General features: G+C 38.5%; 1 protein-coding gene across 5 annotated transcripts; it reads right to left on the bottom strand.

Moving 5' to 3' along the window:
- Positions 1 to 14: 14 nt before the first annotated feature.
- Positions 15 to 27,252, bottom strand: LOC109044034 (UNC93-like protein MFSD11). Of its 5 annotated transcripts, none has more exons than XM_072306260.1 (9): positions 26,775 to 27,252; positions 24,732 to 25,159; positions 14,511 to 14,680; positions 12,383 to 12,559; positions 10,624 to 10,919; positions 5,850 to 5,975; positions 4,929 to 5,097; positions 4,530 to 4,665; positions 15 to 3,843 (listed from the first exon to the last, which is right to left on the bottom strand). In XM_072306260.1, the coding sequence occupies exons 2-9, from the start codon at positions 24,882 to 24,884 to the stop codon at positions 3,574 to 3,576; spliced, it is 1,497 nt and encodes a 498-aa protein (XP_072162361.1). In that variant the 5' UTR covers positions 24,885 to 25,159; positions 26,775 to 27,252; the 3' UTR covers positions 15 to 3,573. The 5 variants fall into 5 exon arrangements, with proteins under 5 accessions (XP_072162361.1, XP_018917051.2, XP_072162363.1 ...); XM_019061506.2 differs by having other exon boundaries at positions 26,930 to 27,252; XM_072306262.1 differs by having other exon boundaries at positions 24,732 to 25,053; positions 26,930 to 27,252.
- Positions 27,253 to 27,463: the final 211 nt, after the last annotated feature.

The following is a 27,463-nucleotide window of genomic DNA, read 5'->3' as shown; positions in this document are numbered from 1 at the left end:
AAAAAAGGCTCAGGTTCAATGTTTTTAACCAACAATTGTTTTTTATATTTTGTACAATCTTTCATCTTGAACTTTGTAAATAAAAACTGAAAAACATGAACACATACTGATATTTACATTAATTCTTCTAATGCCGTCAACATTATAGCTATTGTTCATTTTAAATAGTATTTTAACGTTAATTCTAAATGTATAGCTGCCTTAAGTTCATGCGCACTTTAAATTTCATCGTTTATATATGGTCCATTTCTTTTATATCCATTCATTTCAACTGATTGTTTGAATTTAATTAAACTATTGATGTGAAATTGAATTGATGAATTAAAAGATTCAACGCAAAAACAGGTTCATTGATATTCTTGAAAATATTTGGGTATTATCAACAATAGAGCTAGACTGGACACATCATGTACTAATGAAATATACGAACTACATTTTTAGTCTGATTGCACCTGGTTAAACGCAGCCTACATGTAAGGTTTTTCGGCTTAAAACCTGTTTATCGCTGACAAATGAAATTGCGTAAACTAATTTCATTCGGCCTTAAGCTTACATCCCCATGGGGATGCATCTAGTCTGCAGCCTATATGCAGGCATATATAACAGCTGTTGTTTACGACAAAAATTCGTGAGTTTGTTTTAATGTTTCTGTTTTCACAAACATAAATGCAACTTAACATACACATGCACCGTCTCCAACCTCTTTTTTGTTCTGTAAAACACCCTTGCTTTGAAAGAAACAGTCAAAGAATTGCAATACAAGTTGACGGTGTAATTTTTATGGGATTCTTACAGAAATCTCAATCAACTACATCTTTCCGAACCATTTCATCATGATGTGTGCCAAAAAATCAAGAAAGTCAGGGCTATATATTACAAAAATTTAAGAGTCCTTGAAACTAAAGCATCTAATAAAATGCATGAATTGAACTACGGGCTAATTTGAAATTTTGAAGCACATACACCATAGTCCTTCGCATTTAACCGTAATAACATTTGTACTCTTTCCCGTCTTAACTTTGAGTCAACATACATATATGTTAAAGAAATTTTCGGCAACACTTAAAGAATGCCGCAATAGTTCGGAATTAATTTTGAGGCAATACCTTGAAAATAACAGAATTTTAAGAAAAAATCGACGGGAAAATTTTAATTAGATATGACTTGAAATAATACACATTTGTAAAATTTAGAAATAAATTTGAACAATAAATCGGTTAAAAAAAAAAAAAAAAAAAAAAAGGCTACAACTATGGAAGACATTCGTGCTTATGGCTTTAAAAACAATGCAATGAGCGATTACTAAAGTCAATAATTAGCGGTATAAAACAAAGAAGTATCATGTCATTCACTTCAAAGAATAACACGTAAGAGCATATGTAAATACTGTAAAGTTACAGTTTTACTGATTCGTGTTTCACCTCTCAGGCATGTGCATTACTCCTAATTTTCTCTGATTGCGAGAGTAAATTACAAATCGTGATTTTTACTTGAAACACCGGAAGGCAGAATGATGGAAAAATGATCCTATGTTATATTTTAGAAATACCCAAATTCAATTCATGCACTGATGAGTCTGGAGCTATTATGCGTACATTTTCATTGTTCTCTTACACAATCAAAATAATCGTCCTCAGCGGAGGAACGTATTCCTTCGGTAGGTTTGTTATGCTTCGGATTGCAATAACAATTATTATTGGAGAATATTCATCGTTGTATTTGGACTTATTTCTGTAAAACAGAACTATGAGCATTAAGACGTGAGCCCTGAGACCCATAATAATATATGTATAACAGGGCTCTTAATACACATAGTTCCGGTCGATAGAAATACGTCCATTTGTAACTATAAGTTTTTCTAGAGTCAAATACGATGGCTGTTTTCTTTACAAAACAAATATATCAGCTAATAAGGTGGAAAGTGCTTAGTTTAATGACTTAATAACGCGCACAGGTTAAGTACTTACCAGTACTTGGAGCTCCTCTACCTTCAATTCAGAGCTAAGAAATTGCATACCCCTTATTGTTATTCAATCACAATTTATAGTACCACCCCCTTCTGCTTTTTGATCGGGGATGCAATGCCAATTCTAGATAAATGAGCAAACGAGCACACATCAAACAAATGGACTGCATTTTGCAATTTGGAACTATAAATCCTGGATTTTCTAGAAAAACACTCATGTGCATAGGGAAACTAATGGCACATACGTTGTTTTTAAACCGGGCTAGAATTTATAGTTCCGAATTGCAAAATGTGGTCCAAATCAGTGACCATAATGCGGAACCACGCATCTCCATTCGCGACATCGCAAACCTCCTGTCATACTTTACTTTTTCTTCGAAAACGATTCGACGTAATTTACTGCAAACCTTTTGATTTGTCTTCTCTGTTAGGAGAATATGTTGTACAAATGTTAAGCTCAGAAGTTTGCCTGCTTCTCTTCGAAAAAAATAAAATAAAGGCAGAGCTTTTGAGACACCGCAACGGAGATACGTGGTTTCCCACTTTGACTAGAGTACCTGTGCTGTGCATACAGCAAGAGTATGAACGAATCGTTTAAAAAGGGCAGCAAACCCCCACACACGCGGAATGCCACTGCCAATCTTCAGATCCCAAAATCAATGCAAAATGGCCGAGAATGTTTATAAATAATGAGCTTTCTCCCGCAGAAATGAGTAAATTCATGCAAAAACCATAAGTCAAACAGATGCTTTACAAACGACGAGTCGTAACAGTTGTAATAATTAATCGTTCTGGGAAATTTAAAATCATGTAGGTTCGCTGCTCCTTTGGGCCTTGACTTTATTCGCAAGGGCATCGGTGAAAGTCTGATGGATTTTCGGAGTTTCACACCTGCGGGCCGATTATTGAAATTGATAGACAAAGCAATATACAAAGAAGACATAAGAAGTATAGAGCGATCCTATTGGTTGAAATGGATGGTTCCTGTAGACTAAGGGAGAAAATGATGGGCTAACTATCGGGTCTCTCGTGGGTTGCCGTTAGTTGGTCTGTTAACTACATCCTTTATCCATTGCAACCACCCGCTTCCACCAACATAGGAAAAAAAACACATTGGATCAAGAGTCTAGACTCTTAAAAACATCGACAAGAAAAAATACCCTTGATTCAATCAGCTTTAAGCTTAAATCAAGAACCAAGCCTCTTAATTTGAGCGGATTTCCTTTTGATTTAAGCTTAGATCTGATTGAATCAAGAGTCCTTTTTCTTGTCAATGTTTTCAAGAGTCTGGACTCCAGATCCAATGTGTTTTTTTCCAGTGAATAGGATCCCTCCATATCTCTTTTAACTCCTTTGTCTATTTCTTTGTCTATCAATTTCAATGATCACACCGCTGTCCATACTTTCGGCACTCTAACTTTGGCCATCGAAATGCAGGAGGGTTAGGTACTACCACAATATAAACGTACTCAATGGGAAACTCGTTAAAACCTGTGATGTTGGAGCTGACCACTCGCAATACCTCAATACGTAACGTTGTCGTGATGATCCTTAAACGGATCTTTACTGATTTTTCATGTTTGATGAAATCAAATCGTTGATTTTTTTCACTCCTCAGGAAGCATTCTGAATGTCATGATCTCTGCGCTGACGTAGCTGTCTTTTAATTTTCTGACTAACTCATTATTCCGATTATTATTCTCTACATCACAGTTTACCGCTGTTTTTCTTGATGCTGCGTCTCTTCTTTTCCTCACACGGGTCTCTACCAAAATGTAGACGATGTTGCCTAAGATTGCGGTTATGATGAGGATGACAAGTTGAGCGTAAAGACCTATCCGGGTGCTGTAGATGAAGCAAACGGCGCTCCATACAAACTGTAATTAAAAACAAAAACGTAACGTAATTTAATCATAACACGGTCTAAATAGTGTTGGCTTCACACTATTTTGCGAGGAAAAAAAAGCGAAAAAGCTCAAAAAATTTTCAACTATTGTCAAAAATTTGAATTCCCTCTCGGTCTGGCATTGATGCCCATTAGAGCTCAAAATTTTTTAAATTAATTGAACAATTTTCGAGCTTTTTGGCCTTGCTATCCTTGTAAAGTAGTGTGAACCCAGCAAAATTTTACTACCTTGTCCCACACAGGCCGGTCCATATTTTTTATTGTTTTTTTCCCTTATTTGATAATTACCTAAAGCTCTCAGACCCCCTTAATTCTTATTTTTTGTTGAAATTTGTTTCACCGTTCTACCGGGCAGATTACCATGAATTTTGGCGGCTATTGACAGGTGATAGTCCCTGAATGAGCCCACTTTATTGAGACTGTGACGCAGGTTTTTGTACATATTACATGATATGGTTGTGAAGTCTCCCATTGAAAGAAAGTAAATGCTTATTTTTCGTCACAATTCGCTCCAAAGATCTACCGGGCCGATTTTTATGATTTTTGCGGGTATCTATGGGCGATAGTCAAAAAATTTTATTCCTGATGCCCGTCAATTGATTTGTTATTTTGCGTACTTGAGGTCATGTATAAGCATGTAAAAATGCAACTTCTTACCTCGGAGAAGTTAAAGATGGCGCTCACTTGAGAACTCCTCTCCCAAAATAGCGTGGCAATCAGTGATGAGACGTATGTTTGGATGCTCATATTCCCGATCCCCAGCAAAACGCTGGATAAAAGTGCGAGGGGAACACTGTAACACACATAATCAAAAAAGTTACCTCTGGATCTTTCAATGAAATTTTTATTTTTTTCAGTGTTGCTAAGTTTTATGTTTAAAAAAATAAAACATGAGAGACAATTAGGCCGATTGCGGCTAACTCCGTTCAATCAACGTCATAACAATGAAACTTTCAGATCTTATTTCAATTTTCAAAAATTTCAATACTTGGGATTTTAAGTGCAATACCCGTAAAAAAAAGCAAAAGAAAACTTACAAGTCTTCATGAACTTTACCTGTTGAAGAGAACGCCAGTTTTCTGCGTATCGCCAAATGCCGATTCGTTCGGCAAATTTAGCCCTGTCAAAACGTAGCATATTAGTTGGAATTGTATTCCAATTGTCAGGTATACGGAGTTTGTCCAGTTGAAAGCCTTCGCTTGCTGTAGTGTTTGAATGCACACACCTAGACAGGAACGGGATAGGTTATTACACTCGAGGTTGCAAATAATTCTGCTCGATGTTCTTTAAATGGACGTATTTCTGTCAAACGGAACTAAGCGCCATCGGGGAAGGAAGGGGGAGGGGGGCTTGGATTGGCGGCAGAACCGGGCGTCGGGCTCATTCGTTCCTATACTCGTAATGCTTTTCCATGGCGCTTAGTTCCGTTTGACAGAACGCGCTATCCGGGATTCTAAATTCCTCAAAAGGAACTCAAATTGGCGCCCATGAACCCATAATAAACCCATGTTATTATCTCGTTAAGAGGTTAACCTCTCAACGAGATAATAACATCAGGTGACAAGTATACACGTAACACGTTATATTTTCCTTTAATAAATATTTATTTTTCTTCATCAATTTAAATGAGAATAATCCGTGCAGAGCGTGCAATTATTTCAAAAACATGAGTTGAAAAACGCTGATTCTGCGAGTTTAAATATTAGAGCCTAACACAGAGCGGATTGCGCACTGGCGCCTACAAACCCAACGGGATACTTCACGCGTTGCGCAATGCGTGAAGTATCCCTGTTAGGTTTGTAGGCGCCTATGCGCGTGCCACTCTGATTTCCAACTTTCCCGTCGAAGTCGTTTTTATCATAAAATTTTAAAGAAAATGCATGTGATGTTCTTTTAAAGTTGAGACCTTGTTTAGTGGCATTTCCTATAACTAGGCACAGATAAAGCCAAAGTTTTGAATTTTTCTCAAGATCTTACCCAGTAATATTCCGATTCCATTGAAGATACCCGTCAGCGGCACCAGCTCTTTCACGTTTTGACTCAGGCTAAGCGTAAAGCCAACACTTGAGTTGTAGATAGTCTCAGAGTAAGCTATTTGTAAACCTAAAACACAGAGACATTTACTTTAACTGAAAAAATACGCACCAACAATAAATCTGAGTGTGTTCTCATGGTTTTAGGGCATTCCGTCAACGGTCTTTTGTCCAGGCACCTGTTTAGTCCAGTAATTTACGTCCATGCGTAAAATAAAAAACAGTGACTAGGTCAAAGGATATATTTCAGTCCATATGTAAAATTATATTGACAATATCGTGTTATGGTAACTCATTTTTTTAATTGAAATATTACTTTCTTTTTTTGATTCATGTTTCAAATTTTCATTGGTGAATATTTGGTTTTATTTCTATCTATAAAATTGTTGTTTTAAAATGTACCGTAAATATATTCCTTTTTTAAATGATAATATTACTTTATTTTAAAAACATTATATTTTTAAAACGTTGCAAATGTTTGTAAAACCTTTTCCAAGCGATGGCATCGATATTAATCTCAAGGAGCCGTACTTGTGTTGGAAGGAACTATACAAAAATAAAGAGAGAGAGAAAAAACCAAGGAGGACGCAATCTTTGGTTTTAACCCACTTTTATATCGATCTTTTACGTCCAATTTTGAGCGTTTGATTGCGAATACTAGTACAGATGTGCTGCAGCACATAGTAAAAGCATGAAAAAAATATAAAAGAAATGTTCAAAAGCTTTGGAAAACATTAAATTAGACACGGAACCACCTTAATATTTTCAAAACACACGTTATATTTTCCTTTAATAAATATGTTTTTTTCTTCATCAATTTAAATGAGAATAATCCGTGCAGAGCGTGCAAATATTTCAAAATCATGAGTTAAAAAACGCTGACTCCGCGAGTTTAAATATTAGAGCCTAACACAGAGCGGATTGCGCACTGGCGCCTACAAACCTAACGGGATATTTCACGCGTTGCGCAATGCGTGAAGTATCCCTGTTAGGTTTGTAGGCGCCTATGCGCGTGCCACGCTGGTCGCCCGCCGCGCCGCAGAGTGCTACGGCGTTTCAAGCAACTATTTCGCGACATAGGTGTTGCACAGTATCATACGAGATTGAAGGCGTTCCACCGTATCAAGAATGGCAAGCTTCCTTTAGGGATGCAGAGCTTTCCTTGCAAAATAAATCAAGATACTACGTTACAAAAAGAGAGCGGTAATCTAAAAAACTCACTCAGTCCTAGCATCCGTATTTAATAACGTTTAGCATAATTTTTGAATTTCATTAGAGAAAAATGTGACTCGATTTAGGCAGAAACATTCTTGAGTATGCCGTCAAGAAGATTTTATTTTGAATCAAGAATAAAATAGCTGAATAAAAGCAGGTTTCTGCTTGATCTAAGTGACTTTTCTTTTTATTTAAACATCCTTTTTTCTCTAAACGGGCATTATTTTCTTTATTGATTTATAAGGAAATCTTCTCGGCGGTAAATTTGAGCATATTTCTGCTTGAATCAAGCCACTTTTTCCTCTAATTACGTTCAAAAATCATGCTAAACGTTGCTGGGTCCAGATACTAGGACTTAGCAAGTTTTTCGACTACAGCTCTCTTTTTTTTGTCGTCACTCGATTTAATTTGCGAAGGAACTTCGTGCTTTAGAAGGATGCCATCAATCATGATACGTTGGGGTGCCTTCAATCTTGTATGATACTGTGCAACACCTCTATGTCGAATTAGTAGTTTGAAGCGCCGCGGCACGCCGGCTGCTGAGGAAAATCAAAAGGTTCATCCGGTGCAGGTATAAGAAGATGGGATTTTCATGAAAGTTAATTAAGTTCTGTTGCACCAAAGAGGTGTAGAGAGTTTTAGTGAGTTTTCCCTCGTGGAATGGAGATGTTGCATGTGTGAGGAATTTGCGATTTGACTATTGATTCTTATGTAAAAGTTCACGAGAAACACGATAGCGCCACTGGTTTTCTCTGAAATCAACTCCCAAGCTCACAAACAGCTCTCAAGTTGAAGCCAAAATGGAGGGGATAATGGATATCCCACGCTATCCTGAAAGTCCACCTCTACATCAAGACGAATTCTCCATGCAAAGATAGGGAGCTAATACATTAGCAGTGATGCCGTGTTTTCAATTTTAGAGTCCCCAAATAAAGTGGCAGCCCTGTCAATGTATTTGCTCCCTATCTTTGCATGGAGAGCTTGTGTTGATGTAGAGGTGGACTCTCAGAATAGCGTGGGATATCCCCACCATTTTGGCCTCAATTTGAGAGCTTTTTTTGAGCTTCGGAGTTAATATCAGAGAAAACCAGTGGCCACATCGTATTTCTCGCGAATTTTTACATGAGAATCAATGGTCAAATCGCAAATTCCTCACTCATGCAACATCTCAATTGACGCCAAAATTCTCAATTATATATTTGTTTCCGTTTGGCCAACTAAACAAAAAAAAAACGAGCAAATCCTCATTCTTCCAAAACATTATACATTTCATCCAAAAACGTCATAAGCAAATGTTGTTCGTATTTACATGTCGACCATGTTGAAGTTAATTAACTGTAGGTCTCAATAATTGGTAAGTGGACCAAAACTCCCGTGACAAAAAAAAACGTGTGGACTTAAACTACTGGAAAAAACATGTGCTCGGTCAAAAAATCGTTGACGAAATGTCCTATAACCGTTCTCATCGTTTGTGAGACTATCTTGTAAGACGAAAACCTGGGAAAATTTGTAGGGCGTCATACCCTAAAATTGTTACACTAGCCCCATTTGTTGAATGATACGAGTATTTCCGGTTAATTGTGATAGTATCGCAACTCAAGTTAAGGTAGTATCGCAACATTTAATCGGCTCAATTATATCAAAGGCCCAGCCACCGGATAAAAACCTATGTATGAAGTTTATGTGTTTCGTGAACAATGACAAATTACGCTGGATCAACAAGAAAGAGGATATTTTCGCAGACGTTTTTTGTTCAAGGTCGAGGTATCTTGTCCCAAAGACACTATTTTAGCTGAGACTGAAATGGACACACTTCCTCAATGTGCGCGCATTTTGACAATAATTGTTCAAAACAAAGTTGCCTAGCGAGGTGATGGAAATGATCGAAAATGCCAAGTCACCAGCCGCTCGTTTCAGAATCACGAGCACTGGAAATTAAATGAGAGCATTAAATAAAGTTTAAACATGACCTGCAAAAATCATCGATGGTTTTTGTAGTGTTTTAACTTTACACCGAATAAAAGCAGATAGAAACAACGCGACTGGAATGTTGCGTGATGGGGAAAGAGAAGTTTTATCACTCATTCAGGTTAAAGGTAAACAATAAATTTCAAGCCAACTTTTTTTATGCTACATTTTACTGAAATTAAACTTCAGTTTTTTTTTGTTTTTTTTTTTTTTTGTTTTTTTTTTTTTTGCAGAATGCTGCCTTGGTATTATAGGCATTTATTTTGAGGACGGGAGCTTTGACCCTAAATTTGAATACGTAACACGGGGGTCGGTGAACATGAAGGGGGGGAACTAAGTGATTTATTTGATGGTGAGCCTCTTGTAAAGTATGAGTGTATATATTTCTATAAAATTGTCACCTTTCGGCCAAATCATCACAAGCGTCATTTACGCTCAGACGCTATGTACCCAAACATCTTGAAATTCTTTTAATTTTACTTTTTAAAACTTTTACACACACTTTCATGAAAATTTTAAATATTAATCTACAACGAAAGGAATATAGGTAAAATGTTTGAGTGATTTTGGTCATTGGTATTTTCGTGGAAAGTTTGACAATTCCGCGTTTCCCGGACCAAGGAACGTAACTCCATTCACAGGTTACAAAACTGACTTTGACATTACACTTTTTACAAGAATGTACTTGAGCAATGTGTGTCCAAAATTTTTCTGATTTTAGCATGATATCAGAGGAAAAATCAATAACATTTTCAGTTGGAAATGCCCAAGATTCTACTGGTATAAATGCATTTTGTGAGGGGAAATTTGGCAACATTGAAAAGCAGTTACGTTCTTTATGAAGGTTACGACAAATGTAGGATTTGGATACAATTTTTTTATTGCTTCATCTGAAAGTGCTTAAAGAGCTGATTTCACAGTATGTTTTATCATTTTTTTCTGGTATGGGAAATAGTATGAAAATCGATTTAAAAGTGAGAAAATGCACCGCCTAGTGACGTCATCTGCAGGCGGCATTTCCCATTTAAACAAACGTATTTTAGCAGATTAGATAAGTCATATCTTCTACAGTAATTGTTCAATTCATGAACCAGTGGTATCCTCGTGTTCAGTTCACTCAGTAGTTTTCATATAAACACGAAATTCATCAAATGGTAGACACCTGCAAATTCTCTATTTCAAGAAGTTTGGCAATAAAGTGCCTAAGCACACGCACTGAAAAAAAAAAAAAAAAAAAAAAAAAAAAAAAAAAAAACACAGTCGATCTAGAGTCCAGACTCTTGAAAACATCGACAAGAAAAAATACTCTTGATTCAATCGGATTTTCACTTAAATCAAGAACCAAGCATCTTAATTTGAGCGGATTTCCTTTCGATTGAAGCAAAAATCTGATTGAATCAAGAGTATTTTTTCTTGTCAATGTTTTCAAGAGTCTGGACTCTAGATACAATGTGTTTTTTTTTCTAGTGCGTGGCGCTTGTGATACTTTGGCCGGATACGAAGTATATCGATGAGAGTGAGAATACTTTATGAACCTGAATAAACGAAGAGAATCATGAGGGCGAGCATGTGAGTATCAGTGAAGACGAGCCAGGCCTGCCTGAGGGCTTCGGCGCAATCCTCTGGCTTGGGCTCGCTAGCCGGGTCCGTGATGGTGGCGGCCTGGTCGGGGTTTTTCCTCCGGGGGCTCGAGGCCGGCAAGAAGCAGAACATGACGACGGACAGGGCCAGGATGACGTTCATGACGTCGAGGATCATGACCCGGGTCCCCGCGTCCACGCTCGACTTCCCTGCCAACGTACAAAAAGCAGAAACATTTCCCAATACAGGCCTAAAGCAGGACAGAAGAGAATCACTCGATTTAATTTCGCCCTCGTCAATCCATTCTTTCACTACCCTACGGGAGAAAAAGCTAATTTTATTTAACCTTTTATTGCATAGCGTTGCATGAATTGCAATTACATTGTAAAAGTATTGTTACTGCCTCGGAGTGTTGTAAATGTTGCCTATCTATTGATTGAAGGAGCATCTCTTACTAAAACCTGCGGCAATGTACTTGTTATAAGTTGCAGCTTTTCACTATCTTGACTCGGTTTTCACGAGGAGGACTTTCTCAGGAGGACTGCTGTCATATCTCTAAAGCTTTGCGAGGCCAAGGAGAGTAGGGTAAAGATTATTAGCGGCGCTTCGGTTTGACTATACCCGCAGTTGACACAATGAGCTGCTCTTGAACCATGCATTGCTCTACTTCCTCATCAATTAATTTATCGACAACATAAACTACAAGCGCCGTCCAATATCCCATTGAGCAACGTACAAAGCCTCCTTTGTTCGGTTCTCAATATATCTCTGCTGATGCCATCCGTTTTTCTTCACTCAGAGAACAGTTATCACAATACGATAGCCGTAATATAGCTTCTTGTTAAAAGCAAAGGCGAATCCAAGGGGGACGTCAGGGTTGTAGGCCCCCCAATTCACCCAAAATAGGAGGTTTTTATAGTAGCAGTGGTACTAGAATTTATTTACTTTAAAACGATACCTCAGCAGCTATGGCCGTAAGTTAGGTCACAGGGTTTGCTACCAAAAACAGCACAAATTCGGAAGGTAATGGTCTCAATGATTGGAAGAAATGTAGAGTGAAAGAGAAGAAGAGATGTAAGAAAGAAGGGAGGAACGGAGGAGAGTAAAAGGAAAGAGGCCTATATTTGGTAAATATGTAAGACGATACTGACTCAAACGCCATATAAGACGCTTTCAAATTTCGAAAATTTTCCGGGGGAATCGGGAATCTCCGGACCCCCCTTCCACTCCGCCCCGTTCGAAAAAACTGGATCCGCCTCTACTTAGACATTGCTTTAAACGATGGTTATTGTGCACATCGTTCTCTAAATTACACTGCAAATCATTTGACAACAATATACAAACTATTCAATATTTTATTTTTATTAGGGTAACTTAAACTAAATGCAAACGCATTTAAATGACAACCTAAGTCCTAGTGACGAATACTGCCGTGCTAAAGAAAAATGCCGTACGAATATTCGAGAGTTGCCAAATTTTCTCCGATAAAATCAGTATTTGTAAGGAGAGTTATGAATATTTCATCTTGAAATTTTCAGATAATTTAGATCTGCCTTCTATAAAACTCCTCTGAAAAAAGGAAGAAAAATAGATGAAAAATATTCACAAATGTTCCTGAAAATTTGTGTTTTCACAGAAGATATTTGGCAACGTCTGAAAGCTCATATTACGTTTTTCCTCGGCACGACTGAATAGATAGGGTGAAGTACTTACGAGATATGATACAAAAACCAAAATATTGATGAGTCCCGAACAACTGTTTTTGGTGTGGAGTTTTCGATGAGGTAAACACCCTGACCTGTCCATAACAAAGCGTGAGTGACTCCAGAAATGGCTGAGACGACATAAAAAATCAAGGTACTCTCCAAATAGAAGGAACCAGAAAAGATTCTAGAAAAACAAAACAATTGATGAATCCCGATTGGAGTAAGTAATATACGTTCAATTTAAAAAATGGTAAATTTTGCCAGAAATACATGGTAAATATAGTGCCTCTACTTGTTTTTTGACAGTAATAATGTAGGATATAAGGATAACTAAAAATCTGGCAGCATTTACCTTACATTCGGTGAATGCAGTTGGAGTTATAGTACTTGCTACCATAGAATGCTGATGATTACCATCCTCGTATCACTGTTCCTCAAACCATGTTTTTTTGGTGTGATAAGACTCCGGGTTGAGGGTCGAGTAAGATAAAATGTAATCGAGTAAAATGTACCAAAGACTTTACAATGGTTTTATGTCACCGTCATCGACTTTAATTGTTCGTAACTACTGGGTCACTACCACCGCGCAACAAACATGTTTGTTTCATGCACTTATGCCCTATAAGTATAAAGACAGTAGTCTGCTAAGTTGACTTGGAGGCTCAGAACTTCTCCTGATGTTTTGTCTAATGATACTCCATCGATATCATCATCAACCTGGGTTTAGCCGATGAGGGTAGTCATCAAAATGTGAAACTTAGAGCCGCCTCGAAAGGTACAGATAATAAACATCGAGAAACATAAAGTGTGGTAGAACCGTGGAGTGTACGTAGAACTCTCAGGAGCTACTTATACATGAACGATAGAACGTAACTGTATTTAACGCTGCTAAATATCCCCCCGAAAATTGCATTTTTACCAAGAAAATCTTGAGCATTTCTTACTGATAATTTTCCTGACTTTTCCCATAATCTCATGCAAAAATCAGCAAAATTTTAGAGAAAAATTGCTACGGCACATTTTTGTGAGGAAAATTAAGCCCATTTTACAACCTTGGAGTGGTGTTATGTTCTTTGGTCAGGTGCACTACGATTTTTCTGCATGCTATGAGCGTTATGAAAGCGTACATTAAAAATAAACGTCACCAAAGCGGAGGCTTGAGACTCCAATAAAATTCATGACGGCGGTAAAACTGCAAAAAAACTTTTCTCATTCTGCCGTGCTGAGGAAAAACGCCATATGAGCCTCCATGCATTGCCAAATTTCCTCCGGCAAATCACTAATTTTCAGGAAATTTTTTTAATTTTCTTCTGCCAATTTTTCGGGTAATTTTGTTTGTAATTTGATCTAAAATGTCTGAAAATTTCAAGAAAAAAGATTCATAACTTTCCTCAAAAATAAACATTTAATTGAAGGAAATTTGGCAACTCTCGAATGTTCGTACGCCGTTCTTCCTTAGCACGGCAGCATCGTTTCGAAATCTTCCTCTTACATTTTATTTTATGAATGGAGAAAAAACCGACACTATTGCTTGAAATTTTATCAGAATACTACTCTTCAAGCAGAGAAGAAGAATAAGGGAGAATTTCAAGATTTGAAATGGAGAATTTGCAAGGGTCTGAAATTTGATGAATTTCCTGTTTAAGTGGAATCCTCTGAGTGAACTGAACACGAAGATACCCTTGATTCATAAATTGAGCGATTATTAGAGGAGATATGACAAAATAACCGATTCTGCTAAAATACATGTGTTTAAATGGGAAATGCCGCCAGATGACGTCACAAGGCGGCGCATTTTCTCACTTTTAAATCAATTTTTCTCCAATTTCCCATGTCAGAAAAAAATTATGAAAAATATTGCGAACTCAGCTCATTAGGCACTTTCAGATGAAGCAATAAAAAAATTGCGTGCAAATTCTCCATTGAGAATAATCCCATTTTAAAAAAATGAATTATGATCGACAGTCCGCAACATCGCAGACGGAGATACGCGGTTTTGCAGTTTAACCGTCGACAAGCACGAGGTTTAAGTGTTAAAACTCGTTGTGAAGCTTAACATAACAGCGTATGATAATTCTTCCCTGGTCACTGCAATCCCTATGTTGGGCTTGGCAGGCGATCCAGGTGCTACTTACAGCTCACCTACAGCACCGATGATGAGGGCGTTTTTGGAGCCGGTCAGGGTGAGGAAGGATGGCGCCAGCCATAGGCTCACCGCCGTGAAACTGCAACTTATCGCAAGCCCAATGTACCCGTCTCCATCGTATTCGGGGTTGTCATCGTGAATTCCCGCCAAAATAACCTTCTGCAATCAGAGTAAAAATTCCTTTAGCCATTCGCTCGCCGGGAGGGGGGAGGGGTTTACAGGCCAAATGGACGTAGTTCTACCAAAGAGACCTATGTGCAAGTGAGAAATGTGGGGTGTGCTCTTGGAAGCTGCATAAGAAGCAATGTAAAAGTGGGTGTGGTTCCTTTTGAAGAATTGGAAAAGCGGGATGTTGCATTCTATCAAACAGACCTATGTGCAACTGAATGCGGAACTCATGAGCCGCGGGCATGGCAAGAGAGCGTTGTGGACAGGGCTCATGAGTTAAAGACGAAGCGGAGCCGGGAAGGCGGTGGACGGTGGTTCCTCCATCTCCGTTGACGTCACTGGCGCTTTATTATTCTCATTCACTCTTACGGCCAGAGACTAACGAGCACACCCCACATTTCTCACTTGCACATAGGTCTGTTTGGTAGAAATACGTCCAAATAGACCGTATTCGATAACGGTTCGCGATGTATCGTTTGGTTCAAAACAATAGAACATAACCTCAAACCCAACTTGAAGGATTTAAGTCGGAAAAGCCGAAAATGAGAAATTTCCTGACAATTTCACTTTGCATTGGCATTTGGTACTCAAAAGAATGAAAAATCTGTTACAAAAGACCCGTTTTCTTAGATTTCTGAATTTAATTTTGAGGCTATGTTTATGTTTTGAACCAATCGATATCGATACAATATCACCCGTTTGATGTATCGAATACGATCTATTTCTGTAAAACCTTAGTAATGTTGCACACCGAGAATCAGTGGCGTAGCGTGCTTTGCGATATATCGATTGATCGACTATTTAAACCTATAAAAAAGGATCGATAAACAGGGTGTTCGCAACGAACACTTTAATAATCGATTCTTTACCATAGCTTTAAATGGGGAAATATCGAAAATCGATCATGCACGCTTCTCTACTGCCGAGAATCCAATTTTAAATGTTTCGACTCTGAGATTTCTATATTGTGGAGAGTCACACTTGAAGATGACAAACCTAAATAATTCCCATAGCTGGAAAAAAATTAAACGACGCGCGACGTGCTATTCAGTCGTTTTTGCCAACTCATATTCCGAATTGAGGATTGACCTTGAACTCCTGAGTAAATTCACCGCCGCAAAATAAATTTCCTGTTCGCAAAAAGAAACGATGAAAAACAATAAATGAGACGTCATCAAAAGGAACGTATGGGCGAGCGAAAACATCCTGAGCACACAAGGTTCGTAATTTGCAGAGTAACAAATTTTAAATTTTAGTGCGAGTTCTCTGAAACTTCTGGAGAAAAGATCTGTAGTCAAAACGGAGAGCCATTTTAGCCACTAAAATCCTGTAAGTCCACTCTTATATTGACGAATTTAATTAGAATCAGCCTAACGATATTTGGATTTCATTTTGCACTAAGGAACTACATGTCATGGCTCATACAGTCACTAGGGCCAACCTTGAGCCAATTTGGTATAAGGTGTAACATTGGGCCATCTAAAATCATTCACAGGTCCACTAACTATTGAATACAAAGTAAACTAGAGGCCATAAGCTTTCCAATGTCGGCTGCAGTTGCAAAGAAGAAGAAGAAGAAACATCTAATCGGTTGCCGAGTATGACGAATATGTCACTGGCCCACTGTGGTCATAGGTGGCCCAAAGTTGGCCCTAGTGACTGTACGTAAAACACTTATCTGCATAGGGCAACTAATGGCATTTATGCTGTTTTTAAAATGAGCCGGTTTCAGTTCCTTAATACAAAATGGAGTCTATTTCATGTTGCCTAATGTTAAGACAGATTGTAGCTTTCTTTGAAGATAAGGCAACCTCTAATGTAGTTCAGGAGACTTATCGAATCCGTCAAAATCTTAAGAAAGTTCAGAATTGTACTGTTTTACTTGACTCCGTGGAATCCCTCTTGAAATCATTTGTAAAGCCTCCTTTCATAATTTCACGAATTAAAATAATTGTGAAACTAGTATAGTTTTATTATTTTTTGGTGCACGTTAATTCACAAGCGATGAAGCTCAATAGGAGTATGGCTTGCAGGACGGTAGTTGCATTGCGAATGGCGCGCTGCACACAAATAGGTCTCTGTCCACCGTTTCAAGTGAAAAATGTTGGCGTCAGGAGACGTGTTGATATTACGGTTATGTCGATGGCCGGAAAGAGAAAAGCGTGATATGCAGATGCCTCAACGTGTGTTCTTCAGAGGAAATCGAATGACTAACATCAACTTGTGTAAGCCTTGACATCCGAATGATAGGCAATTACGGCAATCGCTCAGTGTGGCACAGTGTCATGCAGCAAGTCTCTTAATCGTTCATCACTGTTTTGCTCAGGAGATCCCATTACATCGTATTATTAATATATAATTATCTGTGTTCCCCGAAATTTAAACTTTTTATAACGATCAACGTTTACCGATCAACGTAATGTTCGAGATCGAATACGTTTTTACTCCCTTCCTTCCCTGTCCGTGCCACCATACCAGTCCTTAAAAAAATACGTAACGATCCCCTTGACACCTTCAAAACGTAGGAAAATCATTGATTAACCTCAGTTATCCCTCCATTATTTTATTATAAGTGAAAAAACGAGTAGAGGCAGAAAAATGAAAGTATCAAGGAAAAATAAGAGTGAAGCCCGAACATTTTGAAAGCATTAAAGTATCCTAAAATAAAATTATCCCCATAGCATTTAATAAAATTTTAAAATAAAATAAAATGGGACAACAAGAAAATAAAATGAAAGCCTTTTGGGGAAAAGGGAACAAAACTACGGCGTTAAGCATTACGTAACTCAGTCCTGATCCAGAGAACCCCATTCTTTCCTTGTAAACGGTAACGCTCCCGTAATGCAAGCTTAGGCATCACCCCCCCCCCCCCTCCCTCCAGAGAGCATTCCGTATCTCATGAAAGAACCCAAAGCTATGCAACGCGTGCAGTTGGCGCATGCAATGGGAGTATCACGATGAAGTTTTCAAACCACATATCGACGGTGAAACTACCAAACCACGTATCTCGGTTTGCGACGTCGCAGACTTCCTGTCACACTTTATTTTTTAAATAGAAAACTACTCAACGCCAATTCGTGAAAACTTCCGTGATTTTTCCCCTTTGTGCGGTGAAAAATCTGTGAAAATTGTAAGGAATGATATTGATTTGATCTCCTTCAAAAAAATGAAATGTAAGTGGAGATTTTTAAACACCGCAAACGAGATACGTGGTCTGGTAGTTTCACCGTCGATATCTCGGTTGCTGTAGACTTCCTGTCACACTTTATGATTTCAATTATGTTATTGAACGTCGACCTTTGGAAACTCCCTCGACACTATTCTCTGTGAGCGAAATACTCTGGAAAAATTCCAAGGAATGATGTTGATTTATTCTCCATCATGAAGATGACAGAAGGGAGGAGAATTTGAAACTCCGCGCTTAAATAGGTGGTTTGGAAATTTCACCATTCACCGTCGATACGTTTGCACCTGATACCGCGGGCAGTGGACTGCGTCGCTGAAGAAACATCCGTCCCTCATTTCTGCAATTGCATTTATCTGCAGTTAATTCTCATGTTGCCACTTATCTGGAGAAATACTGGCCTTTTAAATTTTAGATGCGAGAATTTTGCATATGAGTGGATGGTGTCGCTAGAGATATTATGTTATGATCATCAAAGGTATCACATAAAATATCGAAGATATCGGTGGTACACACGTGTTTCCGGTAAAAGGTACGACTTCGATTTTTGTTGTGGTTAGATCACATCAGGTCGTTGAAGTGAGACGGTAAACTTATTTTCGAAATCATGCACTGTCCGCCAGAATTCCTTTTCTCTGTAAATTTCATAAATTAATAAGCAAATGAATCGTGATCTGCGTCTGTTCGCACCTGCGTCTTAAACCATGGTGAACCCTTTAGAGCAACCGTGAGCTACCGAACCTCAGCTAATTCTGAAATGGTCATTTCTATTCGTTAGGTATTCTTCAAATGTCTGTCAATATGCTACAAAGCACCTAAATCATCAGCAATTCTATTTTATAATTTTGGAAAACGAAGTAAAATAGCTGGATTAATTTTAATCACCTCTTTCCTCGTATTTATATAGTTTGTTTTCCAGATATGAATTTTCTTGGCTAATACCACTGCATGCTCGGCACCTAGGCCTTTTAAACTTCCTGGTAGGAAATATAGTTTTCAGGCGTACAATACTCTTATAAGGAGAGTGTGGACACTGGGCGATCCTTTCCTGATTGGCTCAACTATATCTTCAGAGCTTTCAGGATTTAAAAAAAATGGCGGACGTTGCTTTAGGATGATTTTAAGTACAGATAAGGAGGTTTTATACGCGTGTCTCACTGCGAGCCATACTTAAGTCACACATGTACAGGCGTCCCAGTTTTCAAACCAATTCCATGCATTACATTTGAAAAAAAAAAGAAGAAAAAATTAGAGCCCTTATGACGACAGAGTCGGTAACAACTGCTGGAGAAGATAAGCATCAAATGTTGGGAACCAACCCTTTCCATTCGCAACTTCCGATAGGCGCTGCCATTTTATTTTCACCGCCTTAAACAGAAAGGAACCAAGCCACATCAGCCTTTGTCGAGTTTAATTGGGAAATGTAGTTTTGTATGTAAAAACAGTTGTGCGGTTTTTTTTTGCTAATTTCAATAAATTATCTGCATAGTACAAAGCGAATTCTTCAAAAATTTTGAAATATCCGCACAAGCGTTCTCTTGTAAAAAATTAAATTGTTCAGTTAAATTTAGCAACAGCTGATGTGGCTTGGTGCCTTTCTGCTGAACGCGGTCCATTTGGAGTGCATTTTGCAATTTGGAACTATAATTTTTGGCTCATCTAAAAAAAACACTTATGTGCGTAGGGAAACTATTGGCACATACGTTCTTTTTAAACCGGGCTAGAATTTATACTTCCAAATTGCAAAATGCAGTCCATTTTATCCTAAAGGTCTTTATGAGACTGAGTGTCCCTACTCGCTCCCTACAAAATTACGCTATACTTTGTGACTTCGAAAGTTGAAAACTTTAAAGAGACACTTTGGCAATGTGCAGATGAGCCTAATCAACACTCCGGAGTAGCGGAAGTTTCAAATTGTTATCACGACTTGATGTGTGAACGAGATCAACAACTCTCTCAACGCGGAGGAGTGCTGCTAGACATGGGCATGAGACATCTCTTTCACGATGACGCGGACCACCGCGCAGTTGAATCAAGTTGCAAAAAAATATCTAACCACAAGTCCCTTAAAAGTTGCTAAGGGAGTGAGACGAAGGTAAGTTTTGTTAATAGATAACTATTCGTGCTCTCCGGTATGTTTGTTGCCTATACTACAATATTGAAGGCGAATCTCAAAAGGACGGTTTTTACGGTGAAACTACCAGACCACGTATCTCGGTCGCGACGTTGTAGACTTCCTATCATACTTTATGTTTTAAATGGAAAACTAGGCAACTTCAATTGTTGAAATCTTCCGTGTTTTTCACGTTATATCCGAAAAAAACTCTGTGAAAATTTCAAGAAATGATATTGATTTGTTCTCCTTCAAAAAAATAAAATGGGAACAGAGATTTTTAAACACCGCAAATGAGACACGTGGTGTGGTAGTTTCACCGTCGATATCTTCCAATATGCTTACACACTTATTGTGAGAACTAATTCTATCATTAGAGCGAAATAAATGTACATTTCTCGAGTAGATAACTATTCGTACTCTCCGGTAGGTATGTTGCCTATGCTGTCAAACTGCAGGCGAACTTCACGAACAGAGACACATGTCGTCTTGACTCAGCAACATGCATCAAGAAAGAGGTGACGGAATGTTTCGAATGGCTAACTTTTTGAGCTTTTTAGTAGTTTCGTTACTTATGCGGAACAATTGAAGCTCAGCTTTAAGTGGACAATATATATCTCTATAATATAAAATCAAAAGACTAACGAGTATCGTGGAACGCCTGAAGCGCAAAGCGTCCCAGAAGGTTAATCCGCGAAGCAGTCAGGGGGCGCACCTTACTGCATAGTCTATCAAAAATAAGGGATGGATTTGAAACTTCTCCTGCAAAAGGCATGTTGACAATACTATGTTTGGGACAGATTGCGGGAGGATTGCGGTGGTTCTATTTTCTATTCAACCAAGCATTTGAATGAGGACTAAGAGTCAACCCAAGATTCTTTATACTCAATACTGAAAAATAAATGATACTCAAATAGCAGCACGAGATAAAATCGAAAGTTTTGTTTTCCTCGGAAAGATGATTGTTCTTTCCAAAGTTCAGCGCCTTTGGATCAATTATTCATGCGTGTTGCAAATAATTTGATCGGAAGTGGTATTGTGACCTCACACTGAAAAAGAAAGTAGCTTGGATCAAGCATGATAATTCTTGAATTTGCCGCCAAGAATTTTCTTTATCTTGCTTTAAGCTGACTTTTTCTTGATTCAAGAAAAATAATGCTTGGGTTAAGCAAAAAAGTAGCTTATATTAACCATCAAAATTCTTGAAATAAATAGAAAATAGAAGAAATACTTCTTGGCGACAAATTTAAGATTCTTTTTTTTCCAGTGCATATTGCTTCTCCAGTGCATAAACCTGATTATATTGAAGTGAATGAATAAAAGTAGTCAGAATCGTTAGAATTCATTATTATTCACGGTTTTTGTTCTCAAAAATAAAACCCCCCAGCAAATTTTTAAGTAATAGAGGCTAAACTGTATACAGCTTCCACTTTCCTCTCTTCATTTTTCCCCCGCTTTCTCCTCCCTTCTTCTTATTCTGTATAAACTATGCAATTATTCCGATCCTCTCATATTAGCGTTCCTAGTCTAATCGCACCTAGTGCATTCTTCGTATATGCCACCCTTTTTTTGGAAGATAGATTACAATGATCGAGATAAAAAGTAATTATAAAATCCAATCTTGCTCTTGTACTTTGATTGCACTGTTTCAACATATTTCAGTGATATGGTGGTTATTCTTTAAAGTACTGAATAACCAATAATATCGGCATGAAATCTGAACGCCTGGTAATTGAGACGTTTAAAAATCGCTAATTTTTGAACAGACTAATCACTTTATTCCTTTCATACACATAGAATGTTACAATGCAGGTACGACATCTCAATAAGAGACGTGCAAAAAAAAATCACCGATGCTTAAAGAAATTTAAAGTTTTTCAAAAATGATCTGACAACTTTGCCGCTGGTTTGTTTTCTAAATTTACTTTGCAGCTATCGTCGGTAGAGTGAGGCGCGCGATAAACATTTCGATGCTGATGCACAAAGAATCAAGGGCAACGTTGCGGCAAGGCTGTGACTTTTAATTTAAGAATAAAAATCGTCTGCCCGCATCTTTTTCATTAGACAATGGTTTCCAGCTTTTTTCCATGCAACCTCGTGAATTCCATCCAAGCACTTCACAAATCTTTAATGCAACGCCAGCTATAATTATGCGGGTAATAATTTCCGTTGGAAATAAAAGATGAAGCAAATATAATTCTCCTCAGCATATGCCCGGGAAGAGAAGGGCAAAAAAGGAAAGGAAAAGAAGTGAAGGGAGAAAGAAGAAGAAGAAATGAGGGAAGGGAGAAGACGAGAAATCAATAAAGGAGAAGAAGAAAGAGAGATAGAAAAGCGAAGGATAATAAGAAGAGATGGAGAAAGGAAAAGAAGAAAACAAGAAGAAGAGGGACAGAGGTTGAAGAAGAAATGAGGATGATGAAGAAGGAAGGAGCAATAAAAGCAAGAGAGCGAAGATGAAGAAGAAGAACAAAGGGTAAATATGAAGAAGGGAGAGGAAAGGGAAGAAAATAAAATGAAGAAAATATAGAAAAAAGGAGAAAAGTGAATGAAGAGCAGAGACATGCAGAAAAAAGAAAAAAGAAAAAAGAAGAGGGACGTGGGAAAGAGGTAGAAAATAAGACAAATAGAGGAAGGAGAAGATAGAAAAAAGAAATGAGAAAGAAGTTGGATCGTGGTATCATCGTGAGATAGCACACTCACTCGGAACTCACTCAAAAAATAGCTTTTACCATACCGAAAGAGGTTATTTTAGCGCGCGCCATTTTAGTTCGCCTTCAATTTTTAGTGTAGCCAACATGAGCTTCCACGTGGTACCCTAGTAAAAATTGGCGATAAGAGCTGCGTTTCAAAATACCATAGGAATTCTTATAGCCGGCTAAAGAAGGCTACAGAAAATCATATAGCTGGCTGTAGAATGCGGAGAAAATCATCCGGCCGGGCTATACGAAGCGATAAAAAAGTATGCAGCCGGACTATAGTTCCTATCGCCGGGCTTTACACTTTATCGCCTGGCTGTTGCTTTTTTGCCATTGATTATAAAAGGCTATAAGAAACTATGTAGAAATTCGTGTGCTTTGGAAATCATTAAGTTTGATACGGAACCACCTTTTTACAAAACACACATTATATTTTCCTTCAATACATACTTTTTTTCATCAATTAAAAAGAGAATAATCCATACAGGATGTGCAAACATTTCAAAATCATGAGTTGAATAACGCTGACTCCGCCAGATTAAATATTAGAGCCTAACACAAAGCGGAGTGGCGACGCACTGGCGCCTACAAACCTAACAGGGATACTTCACGCATTGCGCAACGCGTGAAGTATCCCTGTTAGGTTTGTAGGCGCCAACGCGCGTTTTGCGCTGGCTGCCCGCCTGCCACGGCGCTGGAAGCAACTATTTCACACCAGAGGTATTGCACAGTATCATACGAAACTGAAGACGTTCTAATATATTAGGAATGGCAGGCATCCATCAAAAGTACGGAGCTTTCCTCGCAAAATAAATCAAGATACTACAGCCCAAAAATAGAGCAGTAGTTCAAAAACTCACTAAATCCTATACGTTTAGCATACACTTTATCACCTGGCTGTTGTTAAATCACCATCGACTATAAAAGGCTATAAGAAATTGTGTAGCCGGCTATAGAAGCTATTGGAAATCTTACAGCCGGCTGTAGGTCGATGGTATTTCGGAACACAGATTATACTGCCAATTTTTACCAAGGTAGAATTGTGGTATCATCCCTCATATCCATGTCTAAAATACGAAACCACGTATCTCCATTGCGATGTTTCAAAATCTCTACTTCTATTTTATTTTTTCGAGGAGAAATACAACTCAACCATGTAGCTTGAAATTTCTACGGAATATTCTGCTAATAGAGAAGAAAAATCGGGGGACTTTTCAAGCAATTAAATTAACTAGTTTTCTAAATAAAAAGTAAATTGTAACTTAAAGTTTGCGACGTCGCAAATGGATATAATGTGGTTTCGCTCTTTGGCCATGGATATGATAATCAGACTTAATATACATATATTAGAGAAACATAGGTTCGTTTCTTCCATCGAATTATGTCGATCATAATGATTGTGGTCTATTGTATCGGTATTCCAGTAAAAAGTTCGCTGAATTAGGTGGTCAATTATTCAAATTATTATCGAGGGGTTTGGAGGACAAAGCGCATAAGTGAAGTTTTTGAAAAAAATTGAGACATTAATGATTTTAAAATAAAATAGTCCTAATTCATATTCTGTGAAAAATACGTTCCCAAATTCCAATTTTTAAGCATCAAAATTTCAGTTTGAACTTTCTTCCCACCATAAAGATCCACGTAATTCCGAAACTTCAAACATGTATTTCTCGAATTAGCAAAAACTGCATTTATGCGCCTTGTCCTCCAAGCCCCTGAATGAGTGTCGATGCATTTTGACCCGTGGCCTCATTCACGGTCCTTTCGGTAGTGTAAATGAAGGGCTTGGAGGACAGGGCACATGAGTGCAGTTTCTCAAAAAATTGAGATATTAATGATTTTGAGTAAAACTAGTCTTAATGCATATTCTGTGAAAAATAAGCTCCCAAATTCCAATTTTAAGCATCAAAAAGTCAGTTTGAACTTTCTTTCCGCCATAGAGGATCCATGTAATTTCGAAACTTCAAACACGTGTTTCTCGAAATAGCAATAACTGCACTTATGCGCCTTGCCTTCCAAGCCCCTCTAATTTTAAGAAAAGCTTACCTGCAGATTTGTGATGGTAGAGCTGGCGGCAGATGAAGTAAGGAAGCATATTCCCAAGTACACGACATTCCAGAACTTCTGGTCCACGGTGCCTGGAAGCTGAAGACACCAGGCGCGCGATGGCGTATCCTCCTTTGCTGCGGCTACCTTCATCGTCGTGTGTCGCGTGTCAGCAGTCTTCACCCTCTCATAAAAGAACTCAGGAGCATGCTGTGAGGTCGGATGGGAAATCTTCAGAAAATTAATTTGAATTCCACCTCGGGCCTTTACAGAATCTTCGAAGGTGTAATCTCGGCCTACAGTATTCCTTAACGTTCCGGCACTGTTCCATCAAAAATTAGTTCAAAGATATTAAAGTTCTCACTGTAAGTATTCCTTTAATTAGAACTCGCCGATCATATTTCGAGGCAAAAATATTCACTTAGCCCCTGAAAAATTAACCTTTTAATTCTACCCTCGATTCGTCGAAAGGATACTTTTCAGCAAGTTTTGGGATGAAGCTTGATAGATTATTCATTCACAGAGTTTTAAAGAAGAAATCATCAACATCCCATAATCGCGGTGAGCTCTGATTATTCCCTACCTTTTTTAAAGAAACAACAACTTTCAATAATCGAAATTTCTCAAGAAAAATGACACGGCTCTAGAGCAGTCTCAGAAATGTTAAAGATGAAAGGCGTTTTGCAAACGATGTCACTTTTTTTCACAGTTATACTATGAGACATAAAAAAAAACACTATATATCATGAATTAGGGCAGAATTTTGCAAAGTTGATGAAGATCTAAGGAGGGCATTCAAAATTCAAGACTTTTTTAATCTACATCCTCCCGTCCTGAGAAAAAAGGAAGGAAAAACCAAGCGATAGCTGAGAACATTTTAGGGTGGGTCTTAGCGTGATAAGCTACAGGGTCAAAAAAATGTGGAGAATCCGAAAACGTACAAGCGTATACCGTTCCTTTCCACTACCGGTATTTACTAAACCTCGATTTCCACGTTTGAATCTAACCGACGAAAGCTTAAACAGGGTAGACTGACACAATATGTATGTAAGATACACGAGCGCGCGCGCCAAGCAAAAGCTGCTGATGTTGATGTTTGACTGCATCGAGTGCAGGTGGATAGGAGGAGCTAGCCAAGAATTCGGATTAATGGTGGGGTCCGAGAGTTTTCGACCGTTAATTCGAATCAAAGCCGTGGGCTCCGAGATCCAAGCCGGATCTAGCGTGATAACGCCACGCTGCCCATCCTCTCGTCTTGATACGAGTTCGTGGGAATATTTCACTCTCCGCCACTTTTCACGTGAGTGCAATCGAACAGGTTGGGGAACAACCATCCCAGTCACATGATCAATGCACTAGTCAAAATGAATCGGAAATGAGGTAACAACCGTCCCAGTCCTGCCGTGATAGCGAAGAGAGCCGTAACTCTCAAAATTTGGCCTAGTGGTCGGCGCGTCTGACTCTAGGTCAATAGGTCCCGGGTTCGAATCCCGATGGTGGCGTCTAATTTTCACGGAATTGACGAGTAGTTCTGCTGAAACATATTCTCCTCGGGCCTAATCCCTGAAAATTGGAAAAGTCTGGAGCACGGAGATCCCACGATGTCTACGGACACTAAACATTGTCTAAAGTTGGCTGAAGGTGCTAGACACGAAGCCATTAAACCAGCATGGGGGAAAAAAACTCTCAAATTTTCGAAATCGAGTTTCCTTGAAAATTCGTCTAATCTCTTTTAAATGAAATCACTGAAGTAGCTAAAAAAAAGTGAAATTCCTCTTATTTATATGAAAACAAGACCTACGAGAAAACCTCAAGTGCGCAAAAAATGATGTAGTTTCAGGCAAAGCAGCCATAAGGAGCATTATTCCTCCAGCAAGCTAGCGAAAACGATGCTTTTAAGTAAAATCCCGCCTATATTTCTGCCAATTTTTTATATGAAAATGTGTTTTGTGTGTGTCAAAATGCGCCCAAGAAAGCATGCAGAGGATAGCACCTATGGCTGTCCTGCCTAACACCATATCATAACATGAAAATAAATAGTACCATTTTAATATAATTGAAATGAAATTGCTCAATTTTTAACCATCCGAAGGATTTCTTAGAGTCTTTCAGATAATTGGTAGGAAAGTGAAAAAGTACGGTGGCCGGAAGGTGACAATACACGGGTAATTTGAACAATTTAAAAAAAAATCGCTTACTGTATGCTTTAAAATAGCACAACCCTCTCGCCTAACCCGAAATTAAAACTGTAAGGCACCGCAGCGAGTCTTTCCGTCGTCACATGTGTGATAATCATCCATTTACTGTTATAACCAGACGAAGTTCAGAACACAGGTTTTTCAATCATTTTTCATTTCATGAAATGAAAATATCCTTGCACGGCGCCGTGATGGACGGCTGAAAGCACTACACGACCGAATCTCCAGGCCGCGAACCGCCCCGGAATACTTCGCGTTTGTCGACGCGGACTACTTGAGCTAGGCGCACGAGACTGTCTTCTCAGACTGGTTGATAGGGGAATAATGCACCGGTAATCTTGTTGTGCTCGGACGGGACGGGACACTGGACTAGGATCCAGTGTTGCCAGGTGACTCAGGATAAGCCAAATTTGTCCTCGTGTCTTGCATAGAACAAAAACAGAAAGGAAAAACTAGAGGCCTGGATACACGCTCAAATCTCCGTCAAAATCCGATCAATATGATGACAAAAATGGCGGTCGATAGTCATCTGAA

This window comes from Bemisia tabaci, chromosome 1 (genome assembly GCF_918797505.1).
Source record: "Bemisia tabaci chromosome 1, PGI_BMITA_v3".
NCBI lineage: Eukaryota > Metazoa > Arthropoda > Insecta > Hemiptera > Aleyrodidae > Bemisia > Bemisia tabaci.
The sequence above is the reverse complement of the archived record's forward strand: the minus strand, read 5'-3'. Positions and strand labels throughout refer to the sequence as shown.